We start from the raw sequence: 26,757 nt of genomic DNA on the forward strand, positions 1-26,757 counted from the left end.
GCCAGGACCGGCATCTCCATAGAGATGTCTAATGTCGTATCACTAGAATGCAACTAAGAAAGGAATTGAAGATTGGTTGGATAGGATGATTCACGAGTTCGCTACGTAGTAAAACAGGAATCCACGACTATCAAAAGAAGAGTGGTTAGACTACTACTTATACATAGAGATCCACGAAATTTTCTTCACATATTTCCCTACTAAGCTATACGAGTGGATCATGGAGCTAGTAGATAGCCAAGGAAGGTGCAAGATCGATAGACCTATTGTGTGGACTCTAAAATTGGTGTATAGATTGGAAGCATCGGAGGATAAGATCGCATGCGATGTTGATCACTGGCTCGATCAAATTATAGGAGGATTCATCACTAAGTTCACGGTAGATACTTCAGTCAGCTATAGCGAGACAGAGCGACGCTTCCTTAAAGGACCGCGAGGTAAGTACGTTAAGTCTTTGAACGATTAGATTAAAATGCTACTATGTGAAAAGCGGGTTATGTGAATAAATTGATGTTTGAGGCTACGCGAAGTGGGAGAATCTACAGAAACAAAGGTAGTGCAGAACTAGAAACTAGCCCCTTGATTTCAACTCCACAAGGGGACAAGGAAGATATCGTGAAGGTCTCACCATGAAGTGCGATCAATTTGATAAGGCAGAGGATTGCGTGCATACCACCCCCCCACACACCACCACCAGTTTCACCATCTTCACCCCCATCTTCACCCATACCATCTCTGCCACCACCGCAAGTCAATATGGCAAGCGCGATAAAGTTTCCAGTGTTCAAGGGAGTAGGAAATGAAGATCCAGACTAGTTTTGGTTCGTGATAAAAGCTGCATGGGAAGCACAGTGAGTTACAGATGACAATATAAAGAAATCAACATTGGTCAGCACTCTGCAGGATCATGTGCTGACCTGGTACATTAAGCATTCAATGACAATACAAATGCGGGGATCGTGGATATCCAAACTGCGCTAAACAAAGAATTTAGCAGGCCAAAGTTAGAGCCGTAGTCGATCATTGGGTTCAATGAAATCACAATGCTACCAGGCAAGACCCCTTGGGAGTTGGATCAGAGACTGAAGTGCACAATTCGCGAAGCTAACATGATGGTGACGGATGGATAGCACCGTGAATGGTTTGTAGCATCGTTAACGCTGCATCTAAGGAACGCGCTGTCACAACAGAGGCTAACAACTTAGGCTGAGGCCTTGGAGATCGCGATGAGACTGCACGAAACCTTGATACAGGATCCTAACTTGGGAATTTAGCAGATTCACACGCAATTGAAAAACTTGTGCCTTGAGATGCAGATTCTAAAACAAGATAGGACAGCTCGCCCAGAAGTGCACGACGAGGTATGGTGCGTAAAGTGCAAGGGTCAGGGGCATGACAAGGACCACTTCCCGATGTTTGTGAATTACCTCATGGGAGGAGGACCATTTCCATTGAGACTGAAGGCATAAGTAGGACCTAGCGTAGCACTTGCATTGTGGTGCGCGATTTGTCAAATAGGAGGAAAGCATGCTACAGATAATTACCATTTATTACAGAAGTACATGCATAATTCATAGCAGTTGTTCTGTAATTTCTATAAATTAGTGGGACATGATGAGCGCACCTGTAGAAGTTATGAGTTAATAATGAATATGACTCCTACCTACAGAGTTCAAACCGAAACGTGACCCCTTGACCAGAATGCAGGGATGGCACGAAGCAGATTTCAGGGGCGCAGATGAGGCCAAGGTGGAGGATGACCTGGAAGAGGTCACGAAAAACTGATATGCTACAATTGTTGAGGGTCAAGACATTATGCCCATGATTTTACAAATCTGACGTGTCCATCATGCTTGTATTGTACATTGTTTGATCATGAGATGGAAGATTGTGCCACACTAATAGCGTAGTTATGCGATAAAGGAGCACTCCAACCTCCCCCAACTCAGAACCTACAAATGATGAGGTCTAAGCTGCACGAGGAAGACCCTAATGTGAATATTGTGATCCAAAGTGGAATTATGACAGGGGATGACAAAGGAAAGCAGCCTAAAGAAAGTACTTGGGTTCACAAGGCTCCGACGAAAGAACCAAAGTTTGATTTGGAGTGTGCTAAGGAAACCTTCATGGAAGCTAGGAAGATTCGTTGATGCCTCCACTTCAAGAAGAAAAGACAGACCGAAGCCAGAAATGGACCCATCAATGCTCACGACATTCTTGGAAACATGCATGAAGCTGCTACATGACATCAAGGCTGTAAAGGGGCTGCAGGAACTCATAAATAGATGCGCTGGGACCGCTCTAGGAGAATCGCACGTAGTCCAGAAGCTCGGAAAGCACACAACGAGGACGGGAAGGGAGATGATATTGACTACAAAGATTGGATAATATGAGATGGACCAAGTGATCATAGACCTAGGATCAGACGTGAACGTTCTGCCAAAGCAGACATGGGAGTGCATGGGAATGCCTACACTGCAATGGTCCCCTATCCAGCTGCGAATGGCGAACAAGCAAAAGATCCTACCTGTTATCTCAAAATCAAGCCCTGGAAGGCTGCTGACCAGGAAGACTTCAAGTAACTATTTCAAACCAATCTTTTGACTAAGGCTTAGCCTCCTTAGCCTGAGAGGGCTCTCTCATAGGGTTATTGATTTTGATTAATAATAAGATGGCTAACTCTTGTGAAATAACAATGAATAGAATGATTGCTGGAAATACATTAAACAAGATTATCCATTGGGCCTATGGAGTCAATAAAACCTCAGTAAATAATGATACTGCCTTTACATAGAAGTCAGGGCATTTGGCATTTGAATGTTCAAAATACAACTCATAAAAACCACAGTTCATAATTGTGTACAGGAAATCAGAGCAGCATAAGTGAATTTTGAGTGATTACACATCTATGCAACTGTAAAAGACATTAAGGACAAAGTAAAATCACACATCTTGAACATGGAAACCCCTTATGAATCCTGAGAAGAAAAGCAGTTCTATTATATTACTGAACTCGCTCTTTTTACATAAGCCAAACAGTCCTCTGTTATAAAAAAAATATCCAACCCTTTGTCTATTTCTGTTTTAGCTATTTATAGAGTTCTTCTACCTGACTGAGATTCCTCCTCCAACCTGAGGGGAACTCGAAGTCTATTTCTAATGACACCTATTCACCTTTAAACTAACTAATAAAAGCAACTTACTACTAACTGACAGCTCTAGAAACCTAAAACAATTAGGATTCTAATTCTACATCATGCTGAACATAGCATTTATTACAATCAAGATTCATTCTCTGCCAAGTGGATTACTACAGCTGTAGCCTTGATGGATGTTTAAAGCTCTTTACTAGCCCTTACTGTCGTATCCCTTTACCTCTGCTCAGAAACAGGAAACTGCCCCTAAATTACTAGCTGGATATGGATGATCCACCATAGCAAGGTTGCCCTCATAAATCACAGGGAGATATCTTAATAATCCATCATATGACTCTGTCTTTCATGCGCTGTGCCTCATCGATTATGATATATTTCCAGTCTACTTTAGAAATCTTTTCCCTATCTCGCATAACAAACTCATATGTAGTGACCAGTACATTAAACTTCATTGCAGCAACTTCTCTTCCAGTTAACCATGACAGTATTTGGCACAATTATGATGAGCCCTAGCTACAGCCTGCTCTTCATTTTTTTTTTGGGTTTGGGTCAGGATCATATATGACCACTGTGTCTGCTGATTGAAGATTCAAAACCCCTCCTTTCGCAACTCCATACACCTGTTCTGCAGTGGAACATATGCTCTAATCTGTCTTTTGGAATTTGCCCAATACTCTCCTGGCCTCCATCTGGGGATCAAGCCTAATACTGCCTGCTGCTTTATGAATACCGTCCTTGACTTCATCAGCAGCTGTGCGACCCAATGCAATCTGTAATAATTTGTTTGATCCTGGAAAAAACCTGCTGCTACCCTTTAATCGGTCTCTTAGATCTTTGAACTTCACATTCCGCATATTCTCAAATGAGAAAACATATATAGAGATGTAATCTTCCTCAGCTTGCCTCGAAAATCCCATACAACTCTCTTGACTCCAGTACAAAAAGGAAGAGCTTAGTCCCTGGCACAATGCGTTGTACCAACTTTAACTGCACGGCTGGCAGACCAAACAAACCATATCGAAAGCAAATCTCTTTTGTAATTCTATTGCACATGAATATGACCCCAGCAGGTGCACCATCCAATTTCACTTTATCAGTGAGGTCCTTAGACTGGCCAACTGCTGAAACTGCAGTTGCAGACACTTCGTTTCGGGGATGGTCATCTCCAGTAACTGATTGTACCAGCCCAATGTCCAGTTTCGTTTTGTCAGCAAGATGCTTAGGTTCCGCTGGACCAGATCTAACAGTCTCATTATCATGTTTTGATCCTTCTGTATGCTGGGTAACTGCTGAAATAAATCTAGAAGATCCCTCATCCTGCTGTGTTTTGTGCATCATTAAATTGCCTTCCCTTTTCATTTTCTATTAATAATTCCTCTGGCCCAATAACGTTAATGCTACTCACTGGACTTTAATCATATACTGGAGGACCAGTGGAGTTTTGAGATGGAGCCCAAAGTGCACAGGTGACACAAAGCAAAGAAAATGAAAGAACATGCCAAAATGCACTTATAACCCATGCACTCTGCCAACGCTCACTGAACAGATCAGTTGCCTTGAAATACAGCTCATATCCAATCCATGCCATGGAAACAAATACAGCAACTGCCAATGCATTAGTGAACTTCCTGTAAATGTCTAGCTTAGCAAGCGACCTCCTTGCCTGAAGTTTCTTCAATGTTTTAGACAAAGAAGTAAAAATCCAAATAACGATGAAAGCATCTACAATTGCAACTGGCAGAACAAGAAACAATCTAGATTTTCCTGATAGATCTTTGATGGACCCCACATTCTCCACAAGATCAAGCAACTCGGATGCCAGGAAGAACGTTGCTCCCAGAAGAAGCACCTTCGAAGTACGAACTCCTAGAGTGGGCCTTACTACACCATAGCCCATTGAAACAACCAAGATAATGAGTCGGGATATGGTTTTCTTGACAGCACCAAATGTAACAGCCCAAATAGTAATACCTATGGACCTGATTCCAGTTGCGTTGAAATTTGCGTATTCAAAGTACAACAGTGTCATTTCAAAAATACCCAAAGAAATAACAAGAGTAATGCAGTTCTGAAACTGCAAAACCCACTGCGTTCTAGACTCTGGAGATCCATTTCTTTTGCCATTTACAAAAATGCAGTTGTTGGGAAGCAAGCTCAACAATGGCCATTACAGCAACACTTGGTATCGTTTTCACTAAAAGACTTTTAAGATTAATTCCCTCGTAGCCGCTGAACCACAATGTATCTCAAATACAGAGGATTTAATCTGATACGAGGGACACCAGCGCCAGATCCAAGGTAGGGATAGCACAGAAGCCATATCTATCTTCTTTTGTAAACTGGAAGAAGCACTCTTACCAGAATGGTCAACCCTTGTCTTCACTATTATATTCTCTGCGGAATGCTGCATGGATCCTACAATATTTTGTTTCACGAGAGTATGGGGCAAACCAATGTGATTTACCAGACTAGAACTTGCTAGATGGCCACCATGATGAGAATGTTCCCCAAGACAAGACGGTGACACATCACCCTGGTTTGACACACATAGTATTTCATAATGGTGTTCTCTTGCAAACAATATGACAGCTGGGGTGAGATGTGTTATGAATCAGCACGAATTCCCCATTTCGTAGCGCAATTAGTGAAAAATCGGTGTTTTCCGCTACGAAATCACTTGCGCTGCGAAACTGCTAAAAAGGATTTATGTGCTTTACCATCAAACAAATGTAAGACATTTGGCATTGAAATTTTGTCAGTGATAACACTACCTATGGGAAGATTGCAGGGGATCACAATTGATATTGAAGGAGTGAGAACGCTAGAATATTTCGAAGTGAAAGAGATTGTTAATGACAACAATCCCTACCCTGCGCTATTAGGAATAGACAGGGCCACTGACATGAATGGGGTGATAAATCTAAAGAAACACAAGATGATTTTTGAGAAAAATTCTACGCGTAGTTGTATCTTTGGACCCTGCGGAAGGATTACGCTACACGGAGCCAGTACGTGATTATGAAAGCGATGACGACTTGGACTACATCTACAAGATAATCGCGTGAGAGAAAGACTGGGTAAATCCAACCGTGGATGGACGAATCTCATGGGAGCGTGAAATCTCCTGCACATCAAATTCTGATGAGGAGAGCGAATGATGGAAGAATGGGTTACATGAGGTAACCACACTGAACTGTAACATGATGATGAGAACTCTGCGCTACATATCAATGGAGGTAAGGGATCTGCCTACATATGATGGGTTAAGTGAGGTAGATGATTTCCTAAACAGTTTCGAACCAGCGATGTTTCGAAGCTTTGAAATGGGTATTGCGTGCTACGCCCGCAAGGTGGTCGGGTACACACTAGGGAAGCTTTGAGGACTGGTGCGAATGCAGAAGAATGATGCGCATGCGGTTTGGGAAGCCTCAGATGCGATTAAAAGACAAGTATGACGGACGAGATGATAAGCACACGCACCTCGCCAAGTGGAAAAAGGTCTATGGGGAAGAGCCACAACATGAGTGGGTACACTTCTTCTGTCATACCCTAGATATTATACCCATGAATTCATATATAGAGATAGAGCTTCGCCATGGAATGAGCGAATGGGATATCTTGCACGAAGGGTTCCTATTAACCTTCACATTTGAGGATCATTGGTGGGATACTGTTGATGATGCGCTGCAAGCAGTAAAAGAATTTATCTTTAAAATACCCTAGGAGCCAATAGAAGTGATTTAGCCTAAATGGGCAACTCAGTTGAGCTGCGCGCTAGTGTGTTACAATGTGAATACAAAAGAAGACGACGAATATCCGTGAAAAGTTAATTTGCAGAAACTGAAGTCTATCGCGAGGTTAAAGGGCCATTGATTGAAGACCCTAACATAACCGTGACACTAAATACAAAGCAGGTGAACATTGGTACGAAAGCCGAACCTAAGTACGAACACTCGGCAATTACTGGGATGACGCAATTGTGATTAAAGTCATTGAGTTACTCCATGAGTACCAGGACTTGTTCCCCACCAATATCATGAACTTAAAAGGAATCATTGGAGATTTAGGGATGATGTGGATCACATTAAAACTTGGCGCAAATCTAGTTAAGCAGAGGTCTTACCGCCTAAATCCGAAGTACAAAGAGAAGGTCTGCATAGAACTAGACAAGATGCTCATAGCTGGAATCATTGAGCCGATGGAAGAATCTAATTGGGTAAGCCCTATGGTAGTGCAGGAAAAGAAGCAAAAGGGCAAGATAAGAATATGCGTGGACCTCAAAAATTTGAATGACGGATGTGTGCATGACCCATTCCCAACTTCGTTCATTGATGAAGTATTGGAAAATGTTGGTAGGCAAGAAGCCTATTCTTTTACTGATGGGTTCTCAGGGTACCACCAGATCAAAATTGCACCAGAAGATAGGAGTAAAACGACCTTCGCGACTGAATGGGGTTGCTTTCAATACATCGTTATGCTGTTTGGGTTGAAGAATGTGTTGGCCATATTTTCATGCATAGTTGTTGTAGCATTCAAGGAATATATCCACAAGTTCCTGGAGGTTTATCTGGATGATTGGATTATATTTGGATTGGTTAAGCACCATGTAGCGAGCTTACGCTTGATGTTGGAAACCTTCTGAGGACACCAAATCGCACTGAACCTCAAGAAGTGCACATTCCTTGTTCACTTTGGGAACCTGTTGGGACATGTGGTTTGCAAATAGGGGCTGATGGTAGACCCCGCGAAGATTGTAGTGATTCTAAATTTGGAGGTGCCGCCTAGTGTCAAACAACTGCGCACTACCCTGGGACATACGGGGTAATACAGGAAGTTCATCAAAAGATATGCCCAGATCAGCGCACCAATGGAGAAAATATTGAAAAAGGATGTCACATTCTGTTGGAATGATGATTGTATGAACCACCTGGATGTACTAAAAGAGAAATTAGCCTCTGCACCAATCCTAGTCTTAAAATGGGATGTGGAGTTTCATGTCCATGTTGATGCGTCATGTATAGAACTGGGAGTGGTACTAACACAAGAGGTATGGGAGGGTTTGGATCACCCTATCGCATTCACGAGCTGTAAGTAGTTTAAATCCAAAAAGAACTATTCCACAAATGAACGCGAGGGATTGGCTATGGTGTATGTGCTCCAAAAATATCAACACTATTTGCTAGGGGGAACTTTAAGATGTATACAAATCACTCCGCGCTGAAATACTTGGTCAATAAGCCTGTGATGGGGGGGCACATATGCATGTGGCTCTTATTGTTCCAAGAATATGATTTTGAGGTCGTTGTGAAGCTTGGACGCCTGAACGAGGGACCAGATCAATTGTCGCGCATTGAGATGGGAGAGGAGCCTACTTGTTTGGAGTAAGGATTAAATGACACACAGTTCTTTCCTATGCACATAGCAGATGGACACTTTGAAGATATAATCCACTTTTTGATGACAGGAACTGCACTGAAATAATACTCTGTCCAACAGAAGAAGGAACTGGTGGTGCACGTAGCTGATTTTTCTGTCATCACGGAGCACCAATATACGATGGGCAATGATGAGATATTGCGAAGGTATTTACCTGAATTCGAATGAAGTCAGATCCTCGTCGAAGTGCATGGGGGCACCGCAGGAGGACACTATGCAGGGCGAGGGACATCACAAACGATTCTCCACACCAGGTTGTGGTGGCCAACCCTTCATTAGGATTCAAAAGCACACTGTAAGGCCTGTGACACATGTCAAAGAACAGGTAAACCATTACGGAGGGATGAGATGCATTTGAATCCGCAAATGACACTGCAACCCTTTGAAAAGTGGGAAATCGATTTTGTAGGACCTATCAAGCCTCAAGGAAAGATGGGCGCAAGATACATTATCACCGCAATAGATTACCTGACTCGTTGGGCTGAGGCGCAGCTGGTAAAAGATTGCACGGTTGCCATGACTGCAAAGTTTCTGTTCGAACACGTATTGACTTGATTTGGATGTCCGAACATCTTGATGAGTGATCACGGTACATATTTCCTGAACAAAACGATCAGCGCGCTAATAAAAGAGTTTCAAGTGTATCATCAAAAAGCACATCATATCACCCCCAATCCAATGGGATAGTAGAAGCATTTAACAAAATATTGGAGACTATGCTGACCAAAGTATGCAATGCGTAACGAGTGATTGGGAACTACGCGTACCTGAAGTACTATGGGCTTATGTAGTGTCCTATTTTTCTAGTATAGTTTTGTCGCTCCTATCATGGGTTATATATATATATGATAGGTTGATAACTTGATTGAGGAATAATGTTTTATATATATAGTTATATTTCCTTTTATGTTTATGTATGACAGATTGATCACTGGATTGGGGAACAATGTTTTATATAGTTATATTTCCTCTTATATGTGGCATCATTGATTATTTGTATTAGATGGTTTTGGTTAAGTAAAATGGTATACATATGTTTTTATGTTTGTATCTAATTTATGAAGCAGGTGTATGACATAGATGGTGATCCAAGATTGAGACACATATACCCATGGATTCTCATGGTTATGTGGAATAGATGGTTAATTATGATTTATGGATGACACATGATTTGATTATATATGTCTAATATTGTACTAAGCAGGATGTGGTAGGGTACCTGGTCATTTTACAACAAGGATGTTCAATTATGAATGATTGCGGAAGTCATTTCTTCAAAACCAAAATTGCTATGGAAGCCATGCACCATTCTGGGTAAAATGTGATTAAGTTAATTTCATTCTAAAATTCATTTGATTCATTTGATCTATGAGATTGTAATGTGTGCAGGTCTTTGAACAAGGCCTTACCAGCGAACCATCAGATGTGTAAAACCTCACAATCAGTACCATAAGGAGAAACACAAAGTTCCAAAGCACAGTAGATGAGAGGGCATGGAAATTAGGGTGTGGAGTCCTAAATCTAAGAAAGATAAATACATGGAATATTGTATATTTAGGGTGCAGATTCCTGAATATTTAAAAGATAAAGTTGTGGAATCTTGGATCTTTGGAGTAGATCAGGGCACGAAGTCCTCAATCTACTAAGGCATGGAGATGCATGAAATAGGGTGCAGAATCCCTACTCTCCAAAATAAAAATACCACTCATGGATGAATTTCCTTAAATAAAATTTCATTGTCACAATTCTGGAATGACTTTCTAAAAATAGAAAGTCATGTCCGACATCTCAAGCACGACTTTCCAAAAATAGTAAGTCACTTTACATAAATTGGTAATCAAGCAGAGTTGAAGAAAAAAGAATTAACTTATCATTAATCAATCCTAATAGTTCAATCTTGATTGAATCCTCAATATTATTAATATTATTATTATCTTTTACAAGACTATGATATCATTATTAAAAATGAATTACAAGTCAGTTTTATCTCCTCAATCAATTCACACATCTCCTTCATGACTCTCATGGCTCTATGTAACTCTCTCTCTCTCTCTCTCTCTCTCTCTCTCTCTCTCTCTCTCTCTCGCTCAAATAATTCATTATACTCTATTTTATGCACTCGTCAAAGAATGGCATATTCCTTTTTACTCCTTAAAAATATGTCATAAAATATTCCTCTTACGCTCTCTTTAATGCATATGTTACACTCTCCTTAACTAAATAATTCATACCTCTCGTCAAAGGCATAAGTTACACTGCTCCAAATGGAATCCAATGCATGCACATTACTCCTCCTTTATGACAAGAATTGATTGCTCCTCCTATATGAGTCTCATGTATTCTCACTTGGGGATGAGGAGGCCAAGAGTGGAAGAGACTTGAGGAAAATAGTGAGAGGGAGAGATATGGAGAGTAGCCAATTGCTTCGATAATGAATATGAAATTATAGTAAAAATCCTAAGATCTCTAGATATTGAGGTTGGCCATGAGTGGTATTGAGAGGAAGTGAAAATTTGCTTCCTTAGTGTGCCTTGCAAAATCTCTCTACTGTTGTCTTTTAGTACTGCTTGTGAGCTTTTGCAGCTCGAGGATCCCAGGGGGAGAAGTTCTTCCTAGATATGGTTGGGAGGAAAACTGGGTGGTTCACAATGAGTTGGTAAGGATATTGGGTTCAGAGCATACTCTCATTGGAGCTAGAGCATACTCCCATTTTTTGAGTTGTATAAATTCACTAGCAGGTATGTTGACAACATTATAATGTGTTTCCTTTTTTAGTTCATGAAATGGTTTTTATTATTTGGTTGTTGACTGAAACTTGGATGTATATCAAATGTTGCACACTAAATGTTGAAGGAATTTTGCAATAACTATAGTTTATTTTATGTAAGTTTTTTTTTATACAAGTTTCATTGCAAGTTGATTTACATCATGTCTTAACGGCAAAAGCATTCAGGCTGCCGTGAGTTTTATGAAAACATGTTAATAGCATAAATTTAGGTTTTCCTGCTCTCTTTACAGTTGTAGATAAGTTTTCAGAGTATATGTTTGACAAAAGGGATAAATGAGATAATATGAATTTGTTTTTGGTTGTGGTTTCAATAATCGCATTTTTGGGTGTTTCTGTTTTGATTTATTTTAACTTCAGGGAGTCTCTGTACCTTAGGGCCATTTCACCCCAAATTTGATTTCAAAAAATAGACTTTTAGAATCCAGTTCTGTAATCTTCTATATTTTATAGATTTGTTGTTGTTGCCTGGTGGTTTGTCTTGCTGCTTTTTTTTTGTAGATGTGATTTACCTGGTAATCTCTTTTTATGAAACTGTCCATTATATAAACTTTGAATTATTATTTTAAAGTATCAATGGTTAATACATTGATAGTTTAATAAAGGTGTGACTGCTTGTTTGATAGTTTAATAGTTAGCAGCTTGTTTTGTGACTGCTAACCGTTGTTCAAAATTCCCAATCGCTGTAGCTACATCGCTGCAAGCTGTTTATAAAAATTCTTAAATATTTATAGTCATTATGTGCCTAAATTTTGGTATATGCAACAATCAAGATGGATGACAGTTCTATTTATGTATTGGGTTCACTTCTTCACATTACTGACAAAGAAAATGAAATTATGTAATCTTAGATTCATGTTAGTTAATTTTGGTGAAATCACCTTAAGGGTTATGGTTGTAAGTGTTTGAAAAAATGCCTCAATAGCTGTACATTTCATGGTTGAAAACTATTTGACATAATGCTTCAATGGTTGTAGCTAATTACATCTATGAATTGTCTATAAAATGACTAAGTAAATTTAGGATTTGCAACCAAGGTGTTTTTGGAAATATCTCAAAGAATAAGCATGATGATTCCATTGAAGTGAAATTCCATGGAAGGAAAATTGGTTAGGTGAAATGTTGTAATTGTTAGCTCACATATTAATTCATAATAATTGGAAACCGCTCCTTTAGAAGTTGAATTAACTTGTTTTTCTTCCCTTTGTTTTACCAAAGAATTCATAGGCATATTATCTAGAACAAAATCAAATTAGTCACTCTTAAACACTCTTAATTGCAATAGAATGAACAATTAGATTATTGGAAATTGTGGTTTGTAAATATTGATATTATTTATCCCACTAAACACACTATCATTTAAATGTGATTTTAAGACTTATGGTTGTAAGTTTTAGATCTTGAGGAACCATGGCCCTGTAGCCTTAATGAGAAATTTAATATTACCATGAGTTAGTTAGTTAGTAGAAATTAGTATATAGTGTAAATAATACCAATAAAAATAAAAATAAAAATATAGATATATATAACCTTGCATTAACTTTTATGTATTAAAACTTTTAACTTAAATCGCATTCAACCTTAGTATAATACTAATGGTTGGTAAGGTGGGACCTTACATATGGTATCAGAGCAGGTTAAAACTCTAGGACCTAGGGCTTGCCTGTTAATATTTATTTACTTACCTAAATTTTTCCTTGGTCAGGTTAAGTAATCATGGAGAGAACATCACGGAGGAGGAAGGAAGTCTCATCTCCACTTCCCCAAGATAAAGAATCTGAGAAAATATCCATCAGGGAAGTAAGGGATATGATGTTATCTTTCCAAAAGATGACTGAAGTCTTGATTAGTAGTGTTGGGGGAAATCCTTCAGTGCCTGGTTCTTGATCTCAATTAGAGAGGAAAGAAATACCATCTGATGGAGATGTACATAGAGAGTTGGAAAAAGTTAATATTCCTATCTTTAAGGTTACCACAAAAGGGGAGGTATTAGAAGCTTTGTTGGAAAACATGTGCCTATGTTTTGAGTTGCGGAATTATTCTAGCAACCAAAAGGAAAAGTTGGATATATACCATCTTAAGGAGAGTGCACTATTATGGTGGAGGAACTTAGAATCCCAATTGGGATACTCCATTTCCACCTTGACATGGGAACGAGTTGAAGATGAATTTCGAGAAAAGTACCTTTCTGCTGAATACTTGGAGAGGAAATTGAATGAGTTCCATGATCTTAAGCAAGGAACTAAGACAATCCTTGAATATGAAGCATGATTCACGGAGATGCTTAGATATGATACCCATCTAAATACTGAAGCCCTCAAGGTAAACAAGTTTTTGTATGGATTGAATCCTATTATAAAGGAAAAGGTGTGCATTTTGAGGCCTACTACGTTGCATGAGGTAGTGCAACAAGCAATTATAGCAGAGGAAGAATTATTGGGGAACAAAGTGGGGGGATAAAACCCCAAATATATCATTCCATGGGAAACCTCCTTGAAGGGGAGGCCAATATGTAAGACATAAGTCAGGTGGTTCACATCATCAGGGATTTCAAAAGAATCATACTTTTAAGAACCAAAGAAATAACCCAAGGCAACATCTTCAACAAAGTAATGCTCACACTCAAGAATCACCTAATAAAAGGGTCAAATTTATGAAAACTGCTCCCACTAATGGATGTTGGACTTATGGAGGACCTCATTATGAGAGAGATTTCCCTGAAATAAGACTGAAGCACAATCAGAGTAGGAACAAGCCACTGTTAGAGATATGGGCAGAGCCCATAGGATTCATGCAATTGTGCAAAATCACCAGGTCGAGCATCAGTCTACAGTGCTTGAAGCATCAGGTAAGCTAAATGGTATGGTTGTTACTATTTTGATTGATCCTGGCACAACTGAAAGTTTTATTTCTCCTAATGCTTTATTGAAATGTAAATTGGTGGTGATAGAGAAAAATGATTTTAATCAGGTTTAGATGGCCTTAGGGTGATCTCAAAAGGTTGAATGCTTAGTGAAAGAGTTCCCTTTAGACTTGGGAGTGTGTGTCACAAATGTGAATCTTTATGTGACGCCACTTGGTCACTATGATGTGATAATTGGGATGGACTGGCTTGAAGCCCACTAGGTTGTGCTTAGTTGTTGAAGCAAAACCCTTAATTTTTTGAGTGATGAGGGCCAATCTATGGTTATCCATGGGGAAAGGAGACTTGTTTCTTTAAGACTTATCTCATTCTTGCAGATGACGTGAAGTCTTAGGAAAAGATGTCAAATGTATGTTGTAATGACTTTAAATGAGGGAGAGCTTTCATCCTTTGAACAATATCATTTCCTTTCATAATTTTCTGATGTCTTTCTAGAGGAGTTGCCTGGTTTACCTCCAAAGCAGGAGATTGACTTCTCCATAGAGCTAAAGCTTGGTACTGAACCTATATCGAAAGCTCCCTACTGAATGTCTATTTTTGAAATTCATGAGTTTCAAGTGTAACTTCAAGAGTTATTGGACAGGGGTATGATTAGACCTAGTGTTTCACCTTGGGGAGCTCTAGTGATATTTGTAAAGAAGAAGGATGGATCCCTTCATCTCTGTGTTGACTACAGGAAATTGAATCGAGTAACTATTATAAATCAATATCCTTTGCCTTGCATTGATGATCTATTTGATCAAATGAAGGGAGCCACCGTATTCTCCAAGATCGATCTTCAATCTGGATATCATCAGCTCAGAGTTAAAGAAGAGGATATTTCCAAAACTACTTTTCGAACTCGTTTTGGTCATTATGAGTTCGTGGTTGTTCCTTTTGGGTTATCTAATGCCCCAAGAGTGTTTATGAGTTTGATGAATGGTGTATTTAAGAATTACTTGGACAAATTTGTACAAGTGTTCCTCGATGACATCCTAATCTATTCAAAGTCCCCAGAAGAGCATGAGCAACACCTGAGATTGGTGTTGCAATGCTTAAGAGAAAATAAACTTTATGCAAAAATGTCCAAATGTTCTTTTTTCCAATAAAAAATCCATTATCTTGGACACATTATCTCCAGTGAAGGAATTGTTGTTGACTCAGCAAAGATCGATGCAATTTCAAAATGGCCAACACCCTCTAATGTGCATGAAGTGCATAGCTTCATGGGTATGGCAGGATACTATCAGAGATTTGTGGAGGGGTTTTCAAAAATAGCCAGCCCTATCACTTCATTGCTTAGGAAGGGAGTATGATTTAATTGGACAAATGAGTGTGAGCAAGCATTTTCCAAGCTCAAACGATGTTTGACTACAACTCTGATACTTAAGGTTCTAGATATGGATAGACCATTCATAGTATGTACCAATGCTTCAAAAGATGGATTGGGTGTGATGTTATCACAAGATGGTAGGGTGATTGCATATGCCTCTAGGAAGTTAAGGACGCATGAGGAAAACTATGCAACCCATGATCTAGAACTAGCACCTATAGTTCATGCCTTACGACTTTGGCAACATTATCTAGTGGGAAAGAAATTTGAATTGAAAACAGATCATAGAAGTTTGCAACATATATTTACTCAGAGTGATCTAAATGCTAGGCAAAGAAGGTGGTTAGAACTCCTAAGTGAATATGATTTTGACATAACTTACATCAAGGGTACATTGAACAAAGTAGCCAATGCACTGAGTCAAAGACCAAAAGTATTTTCAGTAATTCCATTGAAGATTCATTTATGGGAGCGTGTCTTGAGGGCACAATATGTAGATGAAGGGTGCAAGGAAGTTAAAGTTTCTCTTTCTGGGGAGGGCCTAAGACAAACAAGGTAGAAGGCTATTCTTGTGATGACGATGATATGGAGAGATTCATGAAAAAGATTGTAGTTCCAGAACAAGATGGGTTTAGTGAGTTCATTTTGAAAGAAGGTCACCGTGCAACATATATGGCTCACCCAGGAGTCCAGAAGATGTATACTAATTTAAAGCAAATTTTCTTTTGGCCAAGCATGAAGAAGGATGTAGCAAATTTTGTGGTAAAATGTTTGGAATGTTAGCTAGTTAAAGCAGAACATGGTCATCCAGTAGGATTGTTGCTTCCGCATAACATTCCTAAGTCCAAATGGGAAGCAATATCTATGGATTTTATTGTTGAATTACCTGAAACAACCAAAAGGCATAACTCCATTTTGGTGGTGGTAGATAAACTTACTAAGAGTGCCCATTTTATACCCGTTAGAGATACTTACAAAGCATCTGAAATACCACAAGTATTTATCAAGGAGGTGGTTAGATTTCATGGTTTTCCTAAGAAAATCATATCAGATAGGGCCTCTATATTTACATGAATATTTTGGACTAGTTTCCAAGGATCCCTTCAGACACAATTAAATTTCAATATAGCTTATCATTCGAAGATTGATGGTCAAACTAAAAGAGTAAATAAAGTGTTAGAGGACATGCTTAGAATGTACGTAATGGATCAACAATCTAAGTGGGAAGATTATCATCCTCTAGTGGAGGTTGCTTACAATAACAGTTACCATCACTCCCTTGGTATGGCACCTTATGAGCTATTGTATGGAAGACCATGCAGAACACCTTTAAGTTGGGATAGATTAGAGAAAAAAATCTCAGTAGGTCCTAACATTCTTCCAGAAATGGAAGAAAAAGTGTGCCATATAAGGCGAAGATTAAAGCAGGCACATGATAGACAGAAGAGCTATGTTGATATGAATAGAGTGGATTGTAGTTTTCAAGAAGGGGAATTTGTTTTTCTTCGAGTAAAACCTCAGAAAATCTCTATTAGGTTTGGAAAAGGATCTAAGCTCTCTCCTTGATTTGTCGGGCCTTTTGAGATCATTAAAATGGTTGGACCTGTGGCATATAATCTTGCTTTACCACCAGTCTTTCATCGCATGCATGATGTATTTCATATTTCGGTACTACGTAAGTATATTCATGATCCTTCTCACATTTTAGATTGGCATCACTTACAAGTAATGGATGAAGGAACTCTTAAGGCAGAGCCAGTTTGCATTTTGGATCATCGCACTCGACAGCTCAGACGTCGCATGGTGGACCAAGTAAAGGTCCAATGGGACTCGTACAATCCTAGTTCCGTCACTTGCGAAGATGCATCTTCTATGCGTCTTGCGTTTAGTTAAACTTCAGGCCAAGTTTACTCCAAGAGGGGGAGTATGTAGTGTCCTAATTTTCTAGTATAGTTTTGTCACTCCTATCAAGGGCTATATATATATGATAGGTTGATCACTTGATTAAGGAATAATGTTTTACATACATAGTTATATTTCCTTTTATGTTTATGTATGACAGATTGATCACTAGATTGGGGAACAATGTTTTATATGGTTATATTTCCTCTTATATGTGGCATCATTGATTATCTGTATTAGATGGTTTTGGTTAAGTAAAATGTTATAGATATGCTTTTCTATTTGTATCCGATTTATGAAGTAGGTGTATGACATGGATGGGTATCCAAGATTGAGACACATATACCCATGGATTCTCATGGTTATGCGGAATATATGGTTAATTATGATTTATGGATGATGCGTTATTTGTGTGATTATATATGTCTAATATTGTACTAAGCAGGATGTGGTAGTGTACCTGGTCATTTTCCAACAAGGATGTTCAATTATGAATGACTGTGGAAGTCATTTCTTCAAAAACAAAATGACTGTGGAAGCCATGCACCATTTTGGGTAAAATGTGATTAAGTTAATTTCATTATGAAATTCATTTGATTCCTTTGATATATGAGATTGTAATGTGTGCAGGTCTTTGAACAAGGCCTTACCAGTGAACCATCAGATGGGTAAAAGCTCACAATCAGTACCATAAAGAGAAACACAAAGTTTCAAAGCACAGTAGATGAGAGGGCATGGAAATTAGGGTGTAGAGTCCTAAATCCAAGAAAGATAAATATGTGGAGTCTTGTATATTTAGGGCGCAGAATCCTGAATATTTAAAAATATCAAGTTGTGGAAGCTTGGATCTTCGGAGTAGATCAGGGCGCAAAGTCCTCAATCTACTAAGGCACGGAGATGCATGAAATAGGGGTGCAGAATCCCTATTCTCTAGAATAAAAGTACCACTCATGGATGATTTTCCTTAAATAAAATTTCATTCTCACAATTCTCGAATGACTTTCTAAAAATAGAAAGTCATGTCCAGCATCTCAAGCACGACTTTCCAAAAAATAGTAAATCATTTTACATAAATTGGTAATCAAGCGAAGTTGAAGAAAAATGAATTAACTTATTAATCAATCCTAATAGTTCAATCTTGATTGAATCCTCAATATTATTAATATTATTATTATCTTTTATGAGACTATGATATTATTATTAAAAAGGAATTACAAGTCAATTTTTTCTCCTCAATCAATTCACACAGCTCCTTCATGATTCTCATGGATCTCTCTCTCTCTCTCTCTCTCTCTCTCTCTTTTAAATAATTCATTATACTCTATTTTATGCACTCATTAAAAATATGTCATAAAATATTCCTCTTACGCTCTCTTTAATGCATAGGTTACACTCTCCTTAACTAAGGCATGCATACGTCTCCTTAATGGCCTAAGTTACACTCCTCTAAATGGAATCCAATGCATGCACATTACTCCTCATTTATGACAAGAATTGGTTGCTCCTCCTATATATGAGTCTCATGTATTCTCACTTGGGGATTAGGAGGCCAAGAGTGGAAGAGACTTGAGGAAAATAGTGAGAGGGAGATATATGGAGAGTAGCCAATTGCTTCGATAATAAATCTGAAATTATTGTTAAAAGCCTAAGATCTCTAGCTATTGAGGTTGACCATGAGTGGTATTGAGAGGAAGTGAAAATTTGCTTCCTTAGTTTTCCTTGCAAATCTCTCTACTATTATCTTTTGGTACTGCTTGTGAGCTTTTGCAGCTCGGGGGTTCCAGGGGGAGAAGTTCTTCCTGGATATGGTTGGGAGGAAAACTGGGTGGTTCACACTGATTTGGTAAGGATATTGGAGCTGGAGCATACTCCCATTTTTTGAGTTGTATAAACTCACTGCCATGTATGTTGACAAAATTATATTGTGTTTCTTTTTGTAATTCATTACATGGTTTTGCTTATTTGGTTGTTGATATCAAATGCTGCACACTAAATGTTGAAGGAATTTTTCAATAAGTGTAGTTTATTTTATGTAAGTATATATATATATATATATATATATATATATATATATATATATATAAGTTTCATTACAAGTTGATTTACATCATGTGTTAGTACCTGAAGCATTTAGGCTGCCATGAGTTTTATGAAAACATGTTAATAGCATAAATTTGGGTTTTCCTTCTCTTTTTACAGTTGTAGATAAGTTTTCAGAGTATATGTTTGACAAAAGGGATAAATGAGATAGTATGAATTTGTTTTTGGTTGTGGTTTTAAATAATCACATTTCTGGGCATTTATGTTTCGATATATTTTAACTTCAAGGGGTATATGTACCTTATGGCCATGTCGCCCCAACTTTGATTTGAAAAATCAGAGTTTCGAAATCCGGTTCTGTAACTTTCTATATTTTACAGATTTGTTGCTACTGCCTGGTGGTTTGTCTTGTTTTTTTTTTTTTTTAGCTGCGATTTACCTGGTGATCTCTTTTTATGAAATCAGTTTGTTATATAAACTTGGAATTATTATTTTAAAGTATCAATGGTTAATACATTGATAGTTTAATAAACTTGTGACTGCTTGTTTGATAGTTTAATAGTTAGCAGCTTGTTTTGTGACTGCTAACCGTTGTTAAAATTTCGCAATGGTTGTAGCTACATCGCTGCGAGCTATTTTTAAAAATTCTTAAATATTTATAGTCATTATGTGCCTAAATTTTTGTATATGCAGCAATCAAGATGGATGACAGTTCTACTTATGTATTATGTTCACTTCCTGGCATTACTGACAATGAAAAAGAAATTATGTAATCTTAGATTCATGTTAGTAAATTTTGGTGAAATCGCCTTAAGGGTTATTCTTGTAAGTGTTTGACAAAATGCCTGAATGGCTGTACATTTCATGCTTGCAAACTGTTTGACATAATGCTTCAATGGTTGTAGCTAATTACATCTAAGAATTTTCTATAAAAATGACTAAGTAAATTTAGGATTTGCAACCAAGGTGTTTTTAGAAATATCTCAAATAATAAGCATGATGATTCCATTGAAGTAAAAACCCATGGAAGGAAAATTGATTAGGTGAAATTTTGCAATTGTTAGCTCACATATGAATTCATACTAATTGGAAACCACTCCTTTAGAAGTTGAATTATCTTGTTTTTCTTCCCTTTGTTTTACCAAATAATTCATAGGCATATTATCTATAACAAAATCAAATTAGTCACTCTTAAACACTCTTAATTGAAATAGAATGAACAATTAGCTTATTGGAAATTGTGGTTTGTAAATATTGATATTATTTATCTCACTAAAGACTCTATCATTTAAATGTGATTTTAAGACTTATGGTTGTAAGTTTTGGATCTTGAAGAACCATGACCTTGTAGCCTTAATGAGAAGTTTAATATTACCATGGGTTAGTTAGTTAGTAGAAATTAGTATGTAGTGTAAAGAATACCAATAAAAATAAAAATAAAATATAGATATATAACCTTGCATTAACTTTTATGTCTTAAAAACTTAAACTTAAATTGCATTAAGCTTTAGTATAATATTCATGGTTGCTAAGGTGGGACCTTACAACTTACAGGACAACATGCAAGAAACTAACAGGACATACACCTTTCCTGTTGGTTTATGGCGTGCAAGCTGTCATGCCAATGGAGTATATTGTGCCTAGTCTGCGCATAGCAGTGCTCACAGGTATGATGGGCCACGAAGCCCTAGAAGAGAGGCTCGCGTAGTTGGAAGAACTTGAAAAGGAACGGTTCCTGGTTGACTTCCATCAGCAGGTACAAAAGCAACGCGATAAGGCCTGGCATGATCACCATATTAAGTTGTGCACCTTCAAGGTAAATGATTTAGTGTTACTGTATGACAGTAAGTATGATAAATTCCTAGGAAAGTTCAGAATGCATTAGTTGGGACCATACGTTGTTAAGGAGGTCATAGACGGAGCGCGGTATAGTTATTAAAGCTAAATGGAGAACCTTTCCCAGGCAAAGTGAATGGCAGTCGATTGAAGCCCTACATGGTTGGCTCAACTATCTGACTAGCCAACAGAAGCACAGTCTTCACGCTCCAAGTAGCTGGATGAAGGTGCAAGACTATAAACAAATGCAGGGGATGTAGGAACAGATGTAGGGAAGTAGTTTCGACACCGCGGTCTTAGAACAACGGGTATATGAGATTCAACAGGCAACCGCTTAGTGCACTATCGACCTTGCAGCAGTTCGAGCAGAGTTGGAGGGACTCCATGCGAAGATCTTCGCACCGACATAGTGACTTGAGGGAAAATCACGATGTTTGTGTTGGGGGCTTGTTAGGCGTGGAATCCCCCCAAGGCATGTTTTGGGGCTTAAAGCCCAAGTTTTGACCAAGTCCTTTGTAAAGACTCGCACGATTTGTGGGCGCGGAACACGAATTCATAACAGAGTCTCAGGGTTGTCCACCCGTGTTTTTGTAATGTAATGTCGGCTTGAAAGATCTACCCATGGTTTGCGGACCATGGGATTGAATAAATAGAGAAAGGCTCTAAGTGTATAAAATAGAAAAAAGGGAATAGAATCTAAGCATGATGAGTCTAAGGGATTGAGTCAAAGTGTAAAGTGTGCCTTTGGGTCGTAGAGGAGGAGAAGGCTCTACAGCTGTGTGTGCAGAGGCCTAGTAGTCCACAGCTGAGTGTGTACACCCCTGCAACTGAGTGCACAGGGCAGGTCGAGTCTGTAACTGTTGGAAGCATCAATAAAGAGAAGTTTTATCATATTTCTGCGTATCTTTTCCTGTTTATTTATTATTGGATATGAATTGCAAGTTTACCGTTTATTTGCTACGCGAACTCATATGAATGTGTTATATAAATAAATATAACATAAGGCATCCATTTACGTGAAGATAACTAACTGCGGTAAGAAGATAAGTGAGATCTCGGGTATGAGTTAGGGAAATAGTGCAGAGTGCTACAGCAGTGGTGCGAAAGCACCATGGCCCCTGTTTAGGGTTGTGCGAAGGTGAGTATATCAGGGCGCGAAGGCCAAGGAAGTACGCGAAGTAACCTATGTGAAGTTGAACCAACTCAAACCCTTAGACATCTCAAGGGTACGAAAACCTGGTTCCAATGCCCCCACATACTACTTTGGGTGAGACCTCAGTTCGCGCTCCATGGAATATTGCCGAAAGGGCCAGTAGTACAGGGATTTGTTTGGCTAATTAACTTCAAACCTGGGTTAGGCCCCAATAAGCTAACACTTCATTAGGGCATGGAAGGACCCTACGAAGACGTGGCATGAGCTACCTTACTTAGGGAATGGCGATGTAATTTTTGTGGTCCTTGAGTATTGGCCACAAGAGTGGCACGCTCCAGTTGGCTCTGCGGTAGAAGCAGAGAAGTCCGTCATGTAGAGGAAGAAGGAAGAAACGAAACTATGTATGGTGCAGCTGCCAGAAAATGCAGTGTTGGCATAGTGGGTCCCGACCTAGGTTTAGAGGTGATTTAGCCAAGCAAATCCCAGTACTATTGGCCCTTTCGACAACAGTGCGTGGAGCATGGACTGAGGTCTCACTCGAAGTAGTATGGGAGGGTGCTAGAACCAGGTTTCTGCACCCTTGGGATGTCCGATGGGCTTTTGGAGGTCCGCGGTCTGACCTGTCGCTACGTGCACTTGTGATCCCTTCATGACCTATGGTGTGGCTTCCACACAGCCCTACTGGGGGTGCGACCCATATAATACCCACGATCCTTGCTAATTAACCAATTATTTATCTCATGGGCGTAAGATTTACGGTTATTATAACATATTCATCAATTATATCAATGCGCACAATATATAACCAAATAAAAACATAAAGAAGATAATGCATAGTAAATACACAAGAATAGAAATCAAATTCTCTTTTATTAATCTTCAATCGTGCTTACAAACCCGTCACCTCCATGAGAACTTAGTTGTAGGGGTCCATGCACTCAGCTGCGGACTCTACAAGGCCTCTGCGCATTGAGCTGCAGAGCCTCTTCCCAATACTACAACCCAAGACACTTAGAATTCTACTCTAAGCTCGAACCATTCCTTCACTATTCTCTCTATCCATCTCTCATTAACTAACTTTACAACTTAGAGCCTTGCTCTATTTATACAGTCCCATGGTTCGCAGACCATGGGTAGGCCGAATTTACACTATTTTACAGTACAATGTTTAGGGCGGACAACCCTATGACTCAATTGTACACTTCACGCTCCGCGCTCGCAATTCGCAGAGTTTTACAACATCTCTGACAAAAAATTGGGCTTTGAACCCCAACAACCTATTGTGGGGGGATTCCATGCCTAACAGGCCCCCAACACAATCATTGGGACTTGTCCCGAGTCACTCTGCTAGTGCGGTGATCTTGGCATGGAGCCCCTCCAACTGTTCCTTCGCTTCTTGGAGGTCCGCGGCACATTGATCTCTAGTTTGCTAGATCTGCTCCAATCTCACAGCGGAAGTCTTGCTTTCAGGGGCAACTCCCTGTATTAAGGCATGCATCGCCTTCATCTATGTGAGCTTTCCTTTGATTTCTGCAGTGATGAGGAAGGCCTCATCAATCCAAGGCTAGACACGTGCTTTAAGGACCGCCTGCCATGCAGCACCCACCTGTTCCTTCAATGCCTTTGCCTACTATAGCTTCGCAAGCCGCTAGGTCAGGGCAACTATTTATGCCATTCCGTGCACAATGTCATACTGCATCTAAAGCTCCCATGCCTCTATTTCTAGGCACTGTATGTTGGGGTCATCATGTATTAAAATGAGGATTGTGAAGGATTCTTCCAACATAGCAGTGCAATTCTGTACTACCTGTCATATTTCCTCCAGCCGTTTTTGAATAGCACCAACACGTTTTTCCTTGACTTCCGAGGGTGTATAAGACTACATATTTAATTGTAGCTCAGAAATCTGAAGGTTGAGGTCCAGCTCTACCCACGTTGCTTCCTCCTTTGCCTCGCAGAATCCAGTCGCTAATCGGTGGATCCGCTCCGCTACTAGTAGATCTACCGGGACGACCAATTCCATGACATTTCTACAAGTATTATCTGCCGCCTACTCTAGTCCTTGAGTCTATGTAACCAGTTCATCACTCTTCTGGCTGCATTGTTCCATATTGATCTTTTGTTTGCTCAATACCTGTAGCACGTGGCCTTCTCTTGCGCGGAGCTCGACTGTGATCCCATCTTGTAACTGGTACAAGGTTTCTCGTGGAAGGGAAGCCAAGTTTAAGCCTAGTCCCTTAATCCTACCCACCACAGCTCAGTCAAATTCGTTCACTGCTACTAACGCGCCCTCAGGGAACACAAAAGTGTTGTCATTCGGGTGCGCAACATCTGTTCCACCTCTGATGTACCTGCTATGACATATGGGGCCATCGTTCTTGTTTGTGGAATTTGCACCTGTAGTTCCTGTAGCTATGCACTTAGCACCTCCAACACAATGTTCTACTCTGTCATCACCTCTTGGAGCACGTCCTCAGTGACATCACGAACCATTTCATCGATGTCAAAAAGATCACCTTCTGTAAGCATGATTGGGTCGATAAACATCTTCAATGCCTTAACCTTCTTTCTGGGGACTGGTTTCTCAGGGACGCACTGCTGTTTCAACTGTTGCAAGGTGGTTTCTGGGTCCACGCGCTCTTCAACCAGGTCTATGTCCTCAGCCCCCTGCCCTGTGGACATGTCACATCCCTCTTCGGCCTCTTATATTGGCGTTGTTATTGTTTATGCTGTATGCATTATTGCTGCTTCATCAGCTGGCTTCTGTTGTGCGGCTGCCTCTGCTGCTGCTTTTTCCTGGTGCCTCCTTTCAGCCAGCTGTGCGATGTGCAGCTTGGTGTCCTTCTTCCTTTGTTGAGCTATGGCCCTTTCCATTCCTGCAAAGTCCAGGGTGTGCCACTCTAGAGACCATGTTTCCAACGCCATGAAGATGGTGTCATCAATAGCAATGAATGGGAGCTTCATCCATGCCTTTGTCAGATCCTTCCACGCCCAGACATAAATGTTGTGCATGTTTGCTTTAAACTCTATGAAGCTCTTCAAAGTGGCATACATTGTCGGAGACAACCGTGGTATTCTATTGATCCACATTCGGATGCTCGCCTCCATCAACACCCAAAAATCATTGTTGGCATGAATCTGCTTTGCATACTTAGTGGCCCAAAGCGAAGCGTACTCCGCAGCCACAGGTATGTCCCGGTTGATATCCAAGAACTGGCTATCTTCTGGTAGTTCACTTGCTATCAACAAGATGAATAAGAGAAACCACACATTGTGGAAGGTCTTACCCTTCTCTTGGGCCTCCTTGCAGTTTGTCAAAAATTCCTCACAGAGGAACTTCGCCCAGTTCAACTGGACCCCCTCCACACATTGCTCAGCCAGTGCAACCACAGGTGCTGGCACTTTGTCGGTGCGAAACTTCTGCATTAATTTTCCGGCCAAGAGCTGGGTGGCTATGCGCATGCCTTTGTCCTTGATACTCAAAATTGCATAGCCTCACTTCTTCTTTTCCAGCTTGTATTTAGTTTTCATGGCTTCTGTGAGAGACAAATCACTACTTTTGCCTGCCATCATTGTGAGGTCCTTTCCCTTACCGGGAAGTCGAGAAATCCAGTGAATAAGCTCCATCGTGATGGGAATATGCTCCTCCAGCCATAGATACCCATCATGCACCAGGCACAGCAACTTCCCGATGACGAAAATGGTGATGGGAACATGGTGAAAGTTGGTTATCCATCGTAGATGAAGTAACCTGTCCTTCTCCACACCGCGCAACAATTTTCATGGCTCCAACGTGATTACTGGCCCCTCTGAATTTTGCTTCATCAAGCTCTCCATCGCTAGGTGAAGGAACTTCTCATTATCCGCGAGGTCCCAATCTTCAAATTTCAGGGTAGGCACCTGGCCTAGGAGCAGACCTTCGAAAATAATTCCGTCGAGGAGGAGCAGGGTCTAGAGTGCACTCTTTGCGGCCTCCAAGTCTTTGGGCACCCTAACTTTCCCTTTCCATGGAGGGACATACGTGGGTAACTTTACTGCGAGAGGCATTGTTGGGATGTCCTCCTCCACATCGTCTTGTGCCTCTATTTGATCAATTAGAGCCTGTAAGTCCTCCTCCTCTTCGTTTGATTCAATGGTGACGACCTCACCTTTTTCTTCCTTCAATATCTTGCCAAACCGCAGGTTTCTTGGGGACACGTGGACTGGTCCCATAGT

General features: G+C 39.8%; 1 protein-coding gene and 1 pseudogene across 1 annotated transcript; both read right to left on the bottom strand.

The window, feature by feature from the left end:
• The window catches only part of LOC149222411 (nucleobase-ascorbate transporter 6-like), a 46,202-nt pseudogene extending 42,193 nt beyond the window's left edge, over positions 1–4,009 (bottom strand).
• A 557-nt stretch (positions 4,010–4,566) lies between these two features.
• On the bottom strand, positions 4,567–24,915 carry LOC149222412 (uncharacterized). The gene is made up of 2 exons (XM_089387590.1): positions 24,894–24,915; positions 4,567–5,255 (listed from the first exon to the last, which is right to left on the bottom strand). Exons 1-2 carry the CDS (start codon positions 24,913–24,915, stop codon positions 4,567–4,569), a joined length of 711 nt encoding a protein of 236 aa, XP_089243716.1.
• Positions 24,916–26,757: the final 1,842 nt, after the last annotated feature.

This window comes from Pinus tabuliformis, chromosome Q (genome assembly GCF_031772625.1).
Source record: "Pinus tabuliformis cultivar Carrire ecotype Pingquan chromosome Q, CPIR1, whole genome shotgun sequence".
NCBI lineage: Eukaryota > Viridiplantae > Streptophyta > Pinopsida > Pinales > Pinaceae > Pinus > Pinus tabuliformis.